General features: G+C 36.8%; 1 protein-coding gene across 1 annotated transcript in view; it reads right to left on the bottom strand.

Moving 5' to 3' along the window:
- The window catches only part of LOC106882435 (glutamate--cysteine ligase catalytic subunit), a 57424-nt gene extending 40726 nt beyond the window's left edge, over positions 1-16698 (bottom strand). The window contains exons 1-6 of the mRNA XM_089346344.1: positions 16490-16698; positions 12391-12497; positions 8256-8363; positions 5025-5090; positions 2339-2455; positions 932-990 (exon numbers count right to left, since the gene is read on the bottom strand). Of these exons, the coding sequence (XP_089202470.1) occupies positions 932-990; positions 2339-2455; positions 5025-5090; positions 8256-8363; positions 12391-12497; positions 16490-16639 (607 nt within the window). The 5' untranslated portion in view covers positions 16640-16698. The remainder of the gene's footprint in view (positions 1-931; positions 991-2338; positions 2456-5024; positions 5091-8255; positions 8364-12390; positions 12498-16489) is intronic.
- Between the last annotated feature and the right edge of the window lie 347 nt (positions 16699-17045).

Here is a 17045-nt window from a genome sequence, read left to right as displayed (position 1 = left end):
ATATATATATATATATATATATATATATATATATATATAATATATATATATATATTAAATATATATATATATATATAAATATATATATATATAAATATATATATATATATAAATATATATATATATATAAATATATATATAATATAAATATATATATATATATATAAATATATATATATATATAAATATATATATATATATATATATATATATATATATATATATATATATATATACATATATATATATATATATAAATATACACACACATATATATATATAAATATATATATATATATACATATATATATATATACATATATACACATATATACATATACATATATATACATATATACATATATATACATATATACATATATATACATATATACATATATATACATATATACATATATATATATATATATATATACATATATACGATGGGCTTCTTTCAGTTTCCATCTACCAAATCCACTCACAAGGCTTTGGTCAGCCCGAGGCTATAGTAGAAGATGCTTGCCCAAGGTGCCACGCAGTGGGAATGAACCCAGAACCATGTAGTTGGGAAGCAGGCTTCTTACAACACAATCACACATGCACCTATGTGATATATCTTTTATCTTCTATCTTTTACTTGTTTCAGTCGTTAGACAGTAACCATACCGGGCACCTGGAAGTATTTTTAGTCAAAAGGATTGGCCCTAGTTCTAATTTTTGTCTTATATGGTCCCAGAATCTTGTGGTCGGAAACAAGCTGTCTACCACACAGCCACACCTGTGTCTTGAAGCCAATATTAAAGTTGAGTTGAAGGCAGCAAGCGACCAGAATCGTCAGCACAGCAGGCGAAATGCTTTGCAGCAGTTGGTCCGTCTTTACTTACCACTTTGTTTATTAGAAAAGATATTTTATGCTTAGTATACTTACGCGGTACATTGATTACCATTCTTTCTTGTCTTCTTTTAGCAAAATTTTTATACGAGGTTCTTGATAAGACAAAAAGAAAGAAAAACGAAAGTAAATAAATAAAATAAATAAAACATTGAATATATCGAAATATTAACGATTATGAAAATTGGTCTTAAGTCAGCTGGGGGAATCGTTAGCATGCCAGGTGAAATGCTTAGTGGCATTTTGTCCTTTCATCCTTTTGGGATCAATGTAATAAGTTCCAGTTACGTACTGGGGTTGATGTAATTGATTAGCCCATCCCACCTCTCCCACGATCTCAGGCCTTGTGCCTACAATAGGATGGATTATTTTAGTCGAAAGGATTATGAAGATAGTTGTTTCTTTTTAATCTCATTCGAATATCAAACCCTATTTGAAACGGACCCTGATTCTGTCATACAAAATCTTCATCTTTAAGTATTAGTCAAACATTGCTTCCAGCTTGTGGCCCTTGAGACGTTTGGAGGGTTCTTGTCATCGTTGGAAGCTTGTCTCACTGTAGTGTCAGGTGATGCCTGAGGGTGCTTGACTTTTCCAATGTCCTACCCTCACCATCACCTGTTGTAATGCTGTGAGCGTGTCAGCTTGTTTTAATAGGTTCCGTTGAACTTTGTAGTGTTTCACCAATTGAGGCATTTGGTATTGAATTGATGTGGGTTTTTTTTTTTCCTTTTTTCTTTTTTGCTTTTCTTCCTTTTTCTTTCCTCGATCCTCTTCTTCCATTTTTTCTACCAGTTTTGGATTTATGTTTTCGATGTGGCTTTGTATTATATATGTATCATATGTGAAGGTGCATGATTTAGTGGTTAGGGCATTCAGCTTACGATTATAAGGTTATGAGGATTTCAATTCATAAACCAATAAATATTTTACAGTGTTGTTGTTGTTGTTGTTGTTGTTAGTGCATTTGAGCCCAATACATTACTGGTATTTTTTATTTCATCAGCCACAGAGGGATCGGCAGCAAAGTTAATCATTGTCATTTATTATAAGTTCATTCACATCTACAATGCTTTGGGGTCAAATTGATTGGTACTTTATTATAACAACACTAATAAGTGATTGGCTTTTTGTAATATTGATCCCAGTACTTGACTGGTACTTTATTATATTGACCTCAAAAAGATGACAAAGTTGGTCCCAATGAAATCTGAACTCGGAACATAAAAGGACATAGTGCAACAATCAATATCTTACAGAGGTACAAGGTCACACATTTTAAGTGGGTAATAAAGTATAATGGATTATATCGAACCCCTAAAATTGACTGGTACTTTATTTAATCGACCCTCAAAAGATGACAAAGTCAGCCTCTTGAAGATTTGGATTATCAAGCAACATAGGAATAACACAGGAGGATGTAAAAAATGTTTTACGACTTACATATAGTACGGAGTCTGGGAGCACAGTGCTGCATCTCCTATGAAAACTGATTGGTGAAGTTCGACTGGATGCTTGTTTGCTTTGTAAGAGGGGAAAGTGAAATTAGGACAGCCCAATCTGAAAAAGAAAATTTTTCTTTAATTATCATTATTATTTTTATTGAGTGAGAAAGCAATACATGCCATCAAAGTGACACTGGGGTACAAATATACGAAGCCCAGTATACCCATCACGATAACCCGTCTGATAAGGGTACACCAGGCACATGCATCAGAGCCATACATGCGTGACACAGTGATTTCATACCAAGATAAACAGTGCATGACCTTGAAGGTAGGGTCCAGTTAGAATTTTCTTCAGGTTAAGTAGTCAATCCTGCTCAAAGTAGTTAATCCTGCATCGAGACACCATGCATTTAAGAAAGAAACTACACCTCATATAACAAAAGTCTTTCTGATTTGTTTAGTTCCTTTGCTTTAACAGAACTTTTCCCACTGTTGTATTGCGACATTTTTCCTTCCATCACACCGATGTTGTTGGATTAAGTTTGTTTTGTGAGGAGAGCTTCTTAGTGTACATCCATGTTGTTATTTAGCCTGAAGCTATTTTTATTATTATTGTTATTATCATTATTATTTTGAGTAGTTGTAGTTGTAGTTGTTGTAGTTGCTGTTGCTGTAGGCAGTGAGCACGCAGAATCGTTAGCGCCCTGGACGAAATTCTTAGTGGTATTTTGCCCATCAATACGTTCTGAGTTCAAATTCCGTTGAGGTCAATTTTGTCTTTCATCCTTTCGGGGGCGATAAAATAAGTACCAGTTGAACACTGTAATCGACTTATCCCCTTCCCCCAAATTGCTGCCCTTGTGGCAAAATTTGAAACATTATTATCATTATTATTATTTGTATTGTGAGGGCACATGGCCTAGTGGTTAGGAAGTTGCATTCATGATCACAAGATCGTGGTTTCAATTCCCAGACCGGGTGGTGTGTTGTGTTCTTGAGCAAAACACTTCATCTCATGTTGCATCGTGACCACTTCGACATGGCCACAGTCTAATGACTGAAACAAGTAAAAGATTTATATAAACAGACATATACAGAGATTAGACAAAATAATGGCAACACCTTAAAATTTCAAACAAATTTATTTTAATATGGGGTAGGACCGCCTTTAGCAGTAATTACAGCTTGAATTCTATGAGGTATGGACTCGAACAAAGTTTGAATTGTTCCCAATAGAATTTTTGTCCATTCTTCAGCCAAAACAGTCTCCAGTTCTTGTAGTGATGATGGTGGAGGATATCGACTCCTTGTTTTTCTACAATGCACCATAAATGTTCAATAATATTGTAATCCGGAGACTGTGGTGGCCAGATAAGATGTTCAACTTCACTAGAATGTTCCTCGTGCCATTCAGTAACAGTGTTAGCGGTGTGAATTGGTACATTATCATCCTGAAAGATTGTGTTTCCATCCAGAAACAGTTCTGCAGCCATAGGATGAATCTGATCAGATAAAATGCTTAAATAGTCTTGACTATTAATTCTACCAAGAAGGGAAACCATTGGGCCAGCGGATTTCCCAGGTATAGCCCCCAGATCATAACAGATCCTCCTCCATGTTTAACAGTTGGAAGAATGTAGTCTGGGTCAAATGCTTCTTTTGGCTGTCTCCACACATATACTCGGCCGGTTGTCGGAAATAAGGTAAAGGATAACTCGTCCGAGAAAATAACATTCTTCTACTTCTCTAGGGACCAATTCTGTACGTTTTTACTCTACTCTAAACGCTTTGCAACGTTTGTTTTTGAAAGTAGTGATTTTCTGATTGCAGCTCCCAGCGAACAGTTTTTGTGGAAACTGGGTTCTCAAGGTGGTCATTAAGCTCTGCAGTAATTTTGGGAGCTGTACTTTTGCGATCCTTCCTAACAATTTTCGTAAGAGTCCGATGGTCCCTATCTGAAAGTGTTGGTTTTCTTCCGGAGTTTTGTTTTGACGAGGAGGTTTTTCCCGCTTTCTTAAAGGCTGTCATTACTTTCGAGACAGTACTTCTTGATACACCAAACATTTCGGCTGTTTTCGTTACACTAGCGCCTGCCAATTTGACCTCCTTGAAAGTCCAATAGAACTGTCATTTTAATGAATTTTAATTACCTTTTTCTGAGGATATCTGAAAAGAAATAGCAATTTTAGCAAAACATATTAAGCAACACTAATAATAAATCAAAAAAACAAAAATAAATAAACTTTTGACAGTTTTATAGATATTTCAAAATTTTGATGCTATGATGCTCGGTGTTTCCATTATTTTGTCCAACCCCTGTATATTCATTCACAAAAAGGTTTAATAAAAATACATGTATTTTCACATAAAAATATAAAGCTGTATTTACTCAGAAACAAACTTATACGTAAATACAAGGGGCTACTGAAACGTTTCTGGCTTTACGGGTATCGTGAAAGGCCTGGCTGGAGACCCAACCTTCCGAGTTCTTTTAAAGGGCTTAGAAAAACTGAAGGGCTGCTGCAATAAGCATGTGAATCTGAGAGGAGAATATGTTGAATAAAATCATAATTAATTGATCCTCCTCTATTTTCTGTTACCCAAAGCCAGGAACTTTTCAGCACACCCTTGTATTTACGTAAAAAATCGTGCATAAATATTAGCTTCAAGATTTCACTTACCTTGGAAAATACGGCACACTAACTAGAGTTTGGTTTGGGCTGAGAAGTTGTTTAATTGCTTTACGTCTAAAATATTAACAAGATGGATTCTTGATGAGTCATGCAACTGAACAAAACAGATTTCATACATATTGTACTTAAAGAGTAACAACAACAAAAACAAATGATAAATAGAATTTAACTTAATCTAGTGTTGTTGGTTTTGTGAAGGCAAATGGCTTAGTGGTTAGGGTATTCGGCTCACGATTGTAAGGGTGTGTGTGTTCGTTGTGTCCTTGAGCAAGGCACTTTATCTTGCATTGCTCCAGTCCACTCAGCTGGCAAAAATGAGTTGTACCTGTACTTCAAAGGAACAGCAATGTCACATTTTGTGTCATGCTGAATTTCTCTGAGAACTATATTAAGGGTACACATGTCTGTGGAGTAGTTCAGCTATTTGCATGGTGATTTCACAAACAGGCTGTTCTGTTGATCGGATCAACTGGAATACTCCTCATCATAACTGCCAGTTTAGTGCGGTTGTTTTGCTTCATCTTTTTCTTTTTCTATCTTGTGATGTCCATTTAAAAGCGGTTTCAGAATGGCATTGGTTTGGTAGCCAGAGTATGTGATCTGCTAGTTTTAACCTTTGATCTTTGATGATCTGTGATGATTTTGTAGTCTTGTGGTGGCTCTCTTGAGGCCAATATCACATGACCATACATATGTCATCCTCTTCTGCCTCCAACACATTGTTTTTCATGGAAGCAGATGTGGCTGACAAAACCAATATAAGATAGACGGATCCTGTGGCACTGAGGGCCCTGAAATTGACCCTGAACAATAACTGCAGTGGGTTGATGGCGATATCTCCTCTCTTTATGCAGTCTCCCATGTCCAGATTGAAAGCACTCTACTCCAGTGTCACACACATACCTCCATGCCTTCCGGTTATCACCCAGGGATTCATAACAATTTTCTGAAGCAAATTTTTAACAGCTAGATGGCCATCCTGTCACCAGCCCTCACCTGTTTCGAAGCAGGATAATACTCACCCATAGCCAAACATGCCTTTCATGGAAGACTTAAAATGGAAAGTGTCGCTTGTATGACAATGATGCTTGTTTACAACCATCACATGATGTTGAGACAAGGACACATACACACACATAAATATGTCATCACCAGAAATACAGAGAAAGTGATTTGTCTCTTAGGAACCAATGGCAAATGTTCAGGTGCAATAAACACTGAAAATATGCAGAAAACAACTTCTGTCTCATTCCAGGGAGAAAAACTAGAGGTAGTTGATAGCTTCCGCTATCTGGGTGACCAAGTTAGTAGTGGGGGTGGGTGCGCTGAAAGTGTAGCTGCTAGAATAAGAATAGCCTGGGCAAAGTTTAGAGAGCTCTTACCTCTGCTGGCGACAAAGGGACTCTCACTCAGAGTAAACGGCAGACTGTATGATGCATGTGTATGAATAGCCATGCTACATGGCAGTGAAACATGGGCCTTGACTGCTGAGGACATACATAAGCTCACAAGGAATGAAGCCAGTATGCTCCGATAGATGAGTAATGTCAGTGTGCATACCCGACAGAGTGTAAGTATCTTGAGAGAAAAGCTGAACATAAGAAGCATCAGTTGTGGTGTGCAAGAGAGACGATTGCGCTGGTATGGACATGTGGCGAGAATGGATGAGGATAGCTGTGTGAAAAAGTGCCACACCCTAACAGTTGAGGGAACCCGTGGAAGAGGCAGGCCCAGGAAGACCTGGGATGAGGTGGTGAGGTACGACCTTCGAAATTTAGGCTTCACTGAAGCAATGACTTCTGACCGAGACCTTTGGAAATGTGCTGTACGTGATAAGACCCGGCAAGCCAAGTCAGACCAAAATCCGAGGCCTTTGCCAGGAGTGTAGCCAGCCCACTCATGCGTAACATTCCTTCTTTGGACACTAAACTCCACTTGCGAAGACCTGTTGAGGCAAGTGAAATCGAAATCGAAATCGAACTAAATTTCTAGACTGGCACCCATGCCAACGTCTTCATTGAACACTAAACTCGGCTTGCGAAGAACTGTTGGGGCATTGAAAGTGAAATCGTGATGGTACCCGTACCAGTGGAGCACTAAGAGCACCGTCCGAGCGTGATCGTTGCCAGAGCACCAGCTGTCTGGCTTTTGTGCTGGTGGCACGTAAATAGCACCATTTGAGCTTGACCGTTACCAACGTTGCCAGTGCCGCCAAACTGGCCGCTGTGCCGGTGGCACATAAAAGCACCCACTACACTCTCGGAGCTGTTGGCGTTAGGAAGGGCATCCAGCTGTAGAAACTCTGCCAAATCAGACTGGAGCTTGGTGTAGCCATCTGGTTCACCACTCCTCAGTCAAATCGTCCAACCCATGCTAGCATGGAAAGCGGCCATTAAACGATGATGATGATGATGATGATGATGCTATTGCTTACGCAATATACAATATGAAAAATAAATATATAAATAGTACTGCAAGCATGGCTGTGTAGTAAGAAGTTCATTTCACAACCCTATGATCTTCAGATCAATCCCACTGCATGGCACCTTGGTCTTCTATTAAAACCATGGGGGAACCATTATCTTTTGAGTGGTTTTGGTGGACAGAACCTGAAAGAAGCCCATTTATGTGTGTGTGTATGTGTGTGTGTGTGTGTGTGTGTGTGTGTGTGTGTGTGTGTGTGTGTGTTCGCTAGGGGTTGCTGAAAAATGTATCACGAAAGCCTGGTTGGAGGCCCAACCTCCTGAGTTCTTTTACATGGCTAAGAAAATCTGAAGGACCACTGCAATAAACGTCAGAATGTGAGAGAAGAATATGTTGAATAAAATCATGATTCGCTGATCCACCTGTATTTTCTTTCATCCAAAACCAGGAACTTTTCGGCACTCTTTGCATATGTGTGTGTGTGTGTGTGTGTGTGTATGTGTACGCACGTGGTATTGTCTCCTTGCCTTGACTTCATGCAACAATTGTAAACAAATATCACCGTCATACAGGAGGTGTCCTTTGTTTCCAATCCTTCATGAAAACATGTCGGTTCATAAGGAATATTGCCTTGCCTGGAAACAAGTGAAGTTGATGACAACAAGGGCATCAGAGCATAAAAAATCCACCTCAGTGTTTCCGTCCAACCCATGCAAGCATGGAAAAGTGGACGTTAAATCAATGTCAGTGACAATGATGAAATTTAAATAAAGTACATAAAAATATTATGCCTACCTTTCTTTAAAATGTTCTTCAGTAAGATTCAAATCTGTGATGGAACTGCCAAATGGTTTTTTTGGTATGCCTTCCATAATATATCCGACACATTCTGGAACCCATTCGCTTTAATGTATTGTTTTTAAAAAGAGAAATTATATTTATCAAGCTAGAAAGCATATAATTTTAAAAATTAATTATAGACTTTTTTCCCATTGTTTTTGTGTTGAGTATGAGGAAAGAAGGTGTTTAAATTGCAATTTTATATGATTACTAGCAGAGATACTCAGCGTTGCTCAGGATTAAAATGGTATAGTTTGTATTTATATATCAGTTATGTTGAAACTGGTGATACAGGAAAGTGCAGCATTGATAACAAAACATGTTTGGAGTAAATGATGGTCTAATTCGACTAAACGATATGCAGTATGTCCCTTTTGAGGATTTCAGGCCCTGACCTATCATGGAAAATTAGGAGTAGCGGGGTATATAATTTTTGAACCCACCGAAAAGTTGTCTGTAGATATACTTGCAAATTTCTTTATAATCGTAATCTATGCTGTTTGAAAGGGATTTGTATAAATTGTCATTAAAAGACACCCATCGCTATATACTCTGAAGCCACAACATCTGAGTGGTATTTGCAGAAAATTTTGTTAAAAAGTATCTATTTTTCTGTATGTTATGAGGCAACAAAGTTGGGGGCGTATACATCTGTAGTAATGCCCTTTTATTTATACAATTTTTTCATTTCATGTTTATTTCATTCACTGTTTGCAATGTTCTCTCACTCCCCGTCTCTCTCTCTGTCTCTCACTCACACATACACACTGCAAAGCTTACAGATTGACTGCTGAATTGAAACCTCTATGTTGCTTTGAGGGGAAAGTAAAACTTGATAAACTGCTTCTCCCTCTGTTGTTAGACTACCATGATGTTTGTTTAAAAAAAGAGATTATGACTATGCTAAAATAATGAAAGCAGTATTTACTAAGCAAGTGATCACTATTATACAAAGAAATAATTAGACGTAAAATATAAAAATTATTACAATCGAGAATCAAATGTGAAAATATTATCAAGGAGATAGCAGTAAACCGCCTGGAGGGGTGTCTTTCTGTTAGTATAGATAATAAAAATTGATTATAAAATATCTGATAATTTCATTCTTGCTGTGTTTCTTAATCAATCACACACACACACACACACACACACACACAGCATTCTGTCAGTTATGGCAATGAGGTTTCAAGTTGATCCAATCAATGAAACAGCCAGCTCATGAAATTAACATGCAAATTAACATATTCTTAATGAAGTTCTCAAGGAGATTCAGCCCATCACAGAATGTAACAAAGCTGGTCCCTTAAAATACGAATGTTACTCAAGTGTCTATATATCTGGAAGAAAAGTATCAAAACCAGAGATTACATTGAAAATGGTGTAATTGTTCAACCCATGCTTTTGTTTTGATAAATTATGGAAACAGTTGCGTAAAAAACAAAGGCTTTTCATTGAGGCACAAGACCAGCAATTCTGAGGGAGTGGATTAGTTGATATTGTTGATTCCAGGAATTGACTAGATATATATTCTATTGATCGAAGGGGGACAAAAGTTGACCTTGGAGAGATTTGAACTCACAATGTAACGCTTATTATAGTATACTAGCAGTATAACCCGACGTTGTCCAGGTGTGACTTATTACGCCATCTACGATAAGTCTTGCTAGGTGAAAATCAACTAAAAAAGAAAGCCTTACAATGAAAAAAAACCCTTATGGTGTAAATATGTTCATAATTCAAAAGACGAAATTAATAGGGAAAGTCTGAAGGCTGTTTTGTGTAACGTTATTAAGTGTACGTAAATTTCATCCGTCTAATTGGCTATACAAATGCTTGTGCAAAACAACTTTTTCCGCTGCCTTGATTATACATAGCAAGGTAATTCCTTTTCGCAGGAGCTGCTAGGACGGCAATTTGTGATGAAGCAATTGCTGGCGATCTATCGCTACACAGTTCTGCCAGAATTCTATCAGATTGGGCAGTAGATGATGATGCACCGTTTTGCATTATGTTCAAAGTAACTTCTGGAATGTGGTGAATTGCTGCAGTCTGTTGCTGTCTTTTTAAACCGGTTTCTTTCTTTCCCCAGCAAGCTCTCTTCTTTGGAGGCATAATCTATGTATATATTAAACAGAACAACAAAAGTTATAACAGATGGGAGGGTCGGTAGTTTTCACATTTCGGTGATTTTTCAGATTAACACCCGCACGATTACGTAACCCTAAAACCGTAACCGTAAGACTAACTCTCATCGTAACCCTAAAACCGTAACCCTGACCCCAAAACCGTAACCCTAACACCCTAGTGAAAATCGTGCGGGTGTTAATCTGAATAATAATAATAATGAAGTCTGCAGATCAAACTCCCAACCCAACTAAGTCTTAAGTGCATATATATATGGGCAACACACACACATACACACTAAATAAAAAAATGTTAGTAAGTACAGAACTTCAGCATTATATATTAAGATGGGCAACATACACACACACTAAATAAAAAAAATGACAGGTATTTGTATATATGTGTGTATTAATGTGTATTCTGTGTCTATATATGGTAGTAATTAAATGCGTTTTAAGAAAGATATTAAAATAATTCAGTTTGTAAGGAATAAATGTTTGACTGTCGATCGTATTTGGAAGAGAATGACAGATATTTGTATGTATGAGTGTGTGAGTTCAAATTCCGCCGAAGTTGACTTTGCCTTTCATCCTTTCTGGGTGTAACAAATAAGTACCAGTTGAACACAGGGGTCAATATAATCGACTATTCTCCACCTGCCCGAAGCCGCCGTTGTGGGAAAAATTTAAAATAATAATAATAAATAAATAAATAAATAAATAAATAAATAATAATAATGACGTCTGCCGATCAAACTCCCAACCCACAACTAAGTCTTAAGTGTATATATATATGGGCAACACACACAGTAAATAAAAAAGATGCTAGTAAGTAAAAGTGTTTTTAAAAAGATTGTTAAATTTTCAGATTAACACCCGTACGATTTTCACTACAGTGTTAGGGTTTGTTAGGGTTAGGTAGGTAATGATGCGGGTGTTAATCTGAATATTTACGAAAAGATTTTTAAAAAAAAACTCACAGTTTGTAGGGAATAAATGTTTGTTGATCGTATTTGAGAAACATGTCTCGCTGGTAAATGACGGTGTTAGAAATGGAAAGTAAACTTATAATTCCCGCCAATTAGAATGAGGTCATTGGTAACCATAGGTACATATATATGTGTGTATTTACGTATGATTGGCAGTGTGTCTGTTTATTTGACTCTCACTCCCCTTCGTTTCTTTGTCTTTTTTCTTGGATCGTTCGTAAGCGTTCGTAAGAGAAAGTAGCAATTAAAACGATGTGTAAGAGGAATAGAAATAGTTAATTTTAGATGGGTAAAGTAATTTTGTATGTATCTGTCATTACAGTATCGAAATGTGATTGTTTCAGTTTTGATAATTTTCTTTTTCTCCTTCCTTTCTTTTTGTATTTGTTGTTTGATTTTTCGTAAAGGTTCATCAGACGAAGTAGGAGTTGAAAGGATTTGTATTAGAAAGAGGAAATTAGATTTTATTAGGGAGAAAATGTTTACTCCTGTAGTTTTACGGATTTTATTCATTATTAGGAAATTTTTGGAGTGAAAAAATGACGCAGTGACCTAACTTATTGTATTTAGAATATTAATTGCGATTGTTTAATCGAAGAAATTTTGAATTGTGTAAATGTATGAATTTTAAACATACACACACCCAGAGTAGATTTGCCTTTTATAGTATAGATATAACTCTGTGACTAAATCAACCACTAAGATGACATTCATTGTTTAAATCCCTCTAAACGTTATAATCAATGAGTTGAGACAGAAACGAGAAACAGGTTCCAGTGATGTGAACCACATTTCTCTATTTTCTGCCTTCTCTCTCTCTCTCTCACTCTCTCTCTCTCTTTCACTCTCTCTCTCTCACTCTCTCTCTCTCTCACTCTCTCTCTCTCTCTCTCTTTCCAAATTATTGTTTATAATAACTTTCATCATCATCAAGGATTAAAGGATTATTGAAAATTTAGTGCACATAATTATACTCACCTTGATTCTAACCCCTTTACTTCAGGAGATTCAAGTAAAGACATGGAATTCAACAGTAACTGGACAACTTGTTTTTCATGGTCAAATTGTATTAATGAATATTCAATCTAAAAAAAAAGATCAAATCAGTTATTTCTGAAAATCATAGAAGTGATAGAAAGAGATGTTTGAAAAAGTTCACAGAATAGTAAATAGCAGTTTGTAAACATTGTATCCTTACTATTGGCCAACTGAATCTACTATTTTTTATCCAAAGGTTCTTTAAGCAAATATTTACACGGTACTAATTATTGGTTTTATCTACTTTGAGATCCATCGATAAAAACTGATTACTTTTCCTGAATTCTGTTGCTACAGCTTCTAGAATTTTTATAGAAATATACTTCCAAACAAGGTGTCAAAGGAACCGGAAATAGAACAGCCCACCAAAGAGCCCTTTAGTTTGTTGTGAGTTTTAAAAGAAAAGGGGACAAAGATGTAATGAAAAACTGTTCTATGAGTAGAACCTGAAGGCAGTTATAAATATGTAGTTGTTTGTGAAGTAGACAGATTTAAGCACTCACTAGTGAGAAAAAAGGTAAAAAAGGAATGCTGTTATTGGGTAAGAGATACTCTGAAGACAGGTTGGATGCCAGAAGCAAAATCGAGATCATAAACACATTAGTCTTACAAGTAATCACATGCAGCTTCAATGTTATTAACTGTCTATCGCTGATATCGACAAAGTTGATGTAAAAATCTGAAATCTGATATCAGATAGGGTGCTGAAAAGGATATCGTGAAAGGCCCAAACTTCTGAGTTCTTTTAAAGGACTTTTCAGCTCCCATCGCATCACTTAAAAGCAGACATAGATCGAATATATCTTCAGGAAAAAGGTGGTGGTAGGGGTTGTTAATGCAATCCCAACTTTCATCAAAAATTGCAACCGTGTCTACATGAAATGTGGTTCTCAATCATGAAAATACCAAAAAGTTGCACTCAGTGATGGGAAAAGGTTATAATATACCTTAGGGAAATGCAACTAGATACTAGAGGAAGCAGTACCTGAAGAAAATGTGTCTGCAAATGAAATGGCATAACAAATAAAAAAAAGTACAACCAAACAAACCAGCTGCCAATATACTAAAAGAAAAGTGGGGAGCAAAAGCTACTATATAGCAAATATCTGACTAGAGTTATTAATCCTGTTGTAGACCAAATTCTTAACCACCGACTTGGAAACTGAGTGGGTATCATCATCATCATCATCATCATCATCGTTTAACGTCCGCTTTCCATGCTAGCATGGGTTGGACGATTTGACTGAGGACTGGTGAAACCAGATGGCTACATCAGGCTCCAATCTGATTTGGCAGAGTTTCTACAGCTGGATGCCCTTCCTAACGCCAACAGCTCCGAGAGTGTAGTGGGTGCTTTTATGTGCCACCGGCACAGCGGCCAGTTTGGCGGCACTGGCAACGATGTCGCTTGAATGTCTTTACATGTGCAAGCCGAGTTTCATTTCCAATGAAGGAGACGACGTTGCCATGGGTGCCAGTCGTCGAATTTAATTCGATTTCGATTTTACTTGCTTCAACAGGCCTTCGCAAGCGAAGTTTAGTGTCCAATGAAGGAAAGTACGCATACGTGGGCTGGCTGAGGCCTTAGATTTAGGTCTCACTTGGCTTACCAGGTCTTCTCACGCGCAGCATATTTCCAAAAAGGATCAGTGCCTTTCAGTTAGGAATTTCCAGTGTAATGTTCTAAAACATGAAAGCAGTCCGTCGTGTTTCAGAGAACATTCAGATACAATCGACCACAACATCTCTGGATGAGAACAACTGATCCGAACTTGCAAAGGCATGGCAGTACAGTTCAGTATATACACTGATCAATATACCTCTCATACAACTTCCCTCACAAAGATAATCAGTAGAAACACAAACCACGTGTTGCCCAGAAGGCTGGCGTTTCTTTCCTTTGGAATTTCAGTGTTCAGACAGATCGGCAAATTCAGGCTAACCCAGCCAGATATCTAGTTCGTTAAGAAAATCACTGTTAATGAATTAATTTGTTAGTTGCAAAACCATTGACTGTGTGACATTGTTTTTCTATATATTGCAAGCTGGAGTAAACTACCGCTATGTCTAGCAAACGAGTATCCATCACAAAGGATGATCAAAATAAGATTGAAATCTCATCATATAGTGGTCTCCAAGCTAGGATACTAGAGAGGTCTCTCCGCCCTCCCCCCATGCAATATATATCAAGTGCAAAGTACACTGAATAACTAACTTGAGGAGGTGTCCTCCTGGGGGTTAAAATAGCAGTATTGTCTGTTCTTATAGAACACCCATATAATTGGCAATAAACATTTACAACTAGATATCTTTGTAAAAATTCATGTTGAAAAGACATCTTTTGACAGATATTGTAACTATGGTTGACAAAGTACATCTGGGAAAACGTTCAAGAATGTGACACCTCAAATCAACATCACCCACAGCTATTGGAGAATTTGGGATGATATCAAAAGGAGCAAACAAATATGTAAGCCATAATTTATAGCAACCTCAAAATAAGGTCCTTATGTGTTCTTTACAAATCTTATGTAAATTCCTTTCCATGTAAATACAATTTTATTCATTAAATCTTTTTTGTGGAGGCACGTGGCTTAGTGGTTAAAGAATTGCACTCTTGATCAAAAGGTTATGGTTTTAATTCCTGGACTGGGCAATGTGTTGTGTTCTTAAGCAAAACACTTCATTTCATTGCTCCATGAGTAATCCTTAATGGACTGCCATCCTATCTGGCTGTGAAAGAAAATTTTGGTAAACACAAACATGACCACAAAAGAAATTTGTTTTTCTTTGTTGCTGCTGTGTCTATCAAACGATGAAGAAGTGAGACGATGTGGGAGATGTTGTTTTGGAACAAATCCATCCAAACCATGCCAGCCGGTTGTTGTTGTTGTTGTTTATAAAGATGGCAAACTGGCAGAATCGGTGACACGCTGGATGAAATGCTCGGCAGTATTTTGCTTGTCACTACATTCTGAGTTCAAATTCCGCTGAGGTTGACTTTGCCTTTCATCCGATTGGGGTTGATAAATTAAGCACCAGTGAATCACTGGAACCAATGCAATTGACTAGTCCCTTCTGCTCAAATTTTGGGCATTGTGCCTCCAGTAGAAAGGATTATTATTATCATCGTCAAGGCCTTGAGGGTGGTGAGCTTCCAAAATCGTCAGCATGCTGGGCAAAATGCTTACTGGCATTTCGTCCGTCTTTACCTTCAAATTCCACCGAGGTCAGCTTTGCTTTCTCCTTTCGAGGTTGATAAATAAAGTACCAGTCATACACTTGGGATGTAATTGACTATTCTCGTCCCCACAAATTTCAGACCTCGTGCCTTTTGTAGAAAGGATTATTAAGGTGGCAAGCTGGCTGAATCATTAGCACCCCAGGAAAAATATTTAGCAATCTTTCACCCATCTTTACATTCTGAGCTCAAATTCCACTGAGGTTGATTTTACATTTCATTCTTTCGGGTTTGATAAAATAAGTACCAGTTGAGTACTGGGGTCGATGTAATCACTACACCTCCCTCGAAAAAGCTGGCCTTGTGCCAAAATTTTGAAACCATTGTTATTGTTATGACGAAGGTAGCAAGCTGCCAGAATCATCATTGGACACCAGACAAAATGCTTAGTGGCATTTCGTCCGTCATTATGTTGCAATTTAAAATTCTGCTGAGGTCAACTTTATTTTTCACCCTTTCAGGGTCGATAAAATAAGTACCAGTGAAACACTGGGGGTCAATGTAATTCACTAGCCCCCTCCCACTAGATTTCAGGCCTTGCATCTATAGTATAAAGGATCATTACTGGAGAATTTTAAAACATTAAGAACTGCAATGCTTTTTAGACTCAGGGATTAATTTAAAATCAACAAACTCTCCCCACTTCTCTCTCTCTCTCTCTCTCTCTCTCTCTCTCTCTCTCTCTCTCTCTCTCTCTCTCTCTCCCTCTTTTTATCTCTATCTCTCTTCCTTTCTCCACCTCTCTATTTCTCTCACTGTTTTTCTCATGCATAAATTTCTATAGTAGGTTATACTTGCCTCATCGCCCCAATAAAAGGGATAATTATTTTGGTCCTTATATTTTCTATACAGTTGAACAAACTGCATTCTTGATTGTTCCTTGATATGTGGAATCAAGGGTTCGATTTCCTCCCATGGCATTAAAGAATGGTCCGTTGGCGAAATCATTTTGAATCTAATCAACAAATGATTCTTACAACCAGTATTGCTTTGTTTGATCTTCAAAAAGAACTGCAATTGGAAATAAAAGAAAATATGAAACTGAACTTAACGTGCAAAATTTTTTTTTTTGTCATATAAATATTTAATCCTTTGTCTCTTAAATGATTCCATATGCAGCAAAAATGTAATTTATATATATTCCTTCATCTTATTTAATGTAAATTACTTAATTGTCATATATATACATAAGCATGTATGTGTGTATGCATATGTATGTATGTATATACATATATATATTTTTATATATGTGCATACATATATATATATATATATATATATATATATATATATATATATATATATATATATATATAAATACATGCATACGTATAAACACATATCAATATACACA

Source organism: Octopus bimaculoides, chromosome 30, assembly GCF_046866305.1.
Source record: "Octopus bimaculoides isolate indiv1 chromosome 30, ASM4686630v1, whole genome shotgun sequence".
NCBI lineage: Eukaryota > Metazoa > Mollusca > Cephalopoda > Octopoda > Octopodidae > Octopus > Octopus bimaculoides.
Note: the sequence above shows the minus strand (reverse complement) of the source record. Positions and strands in the feature narration are given on the sequence as shown.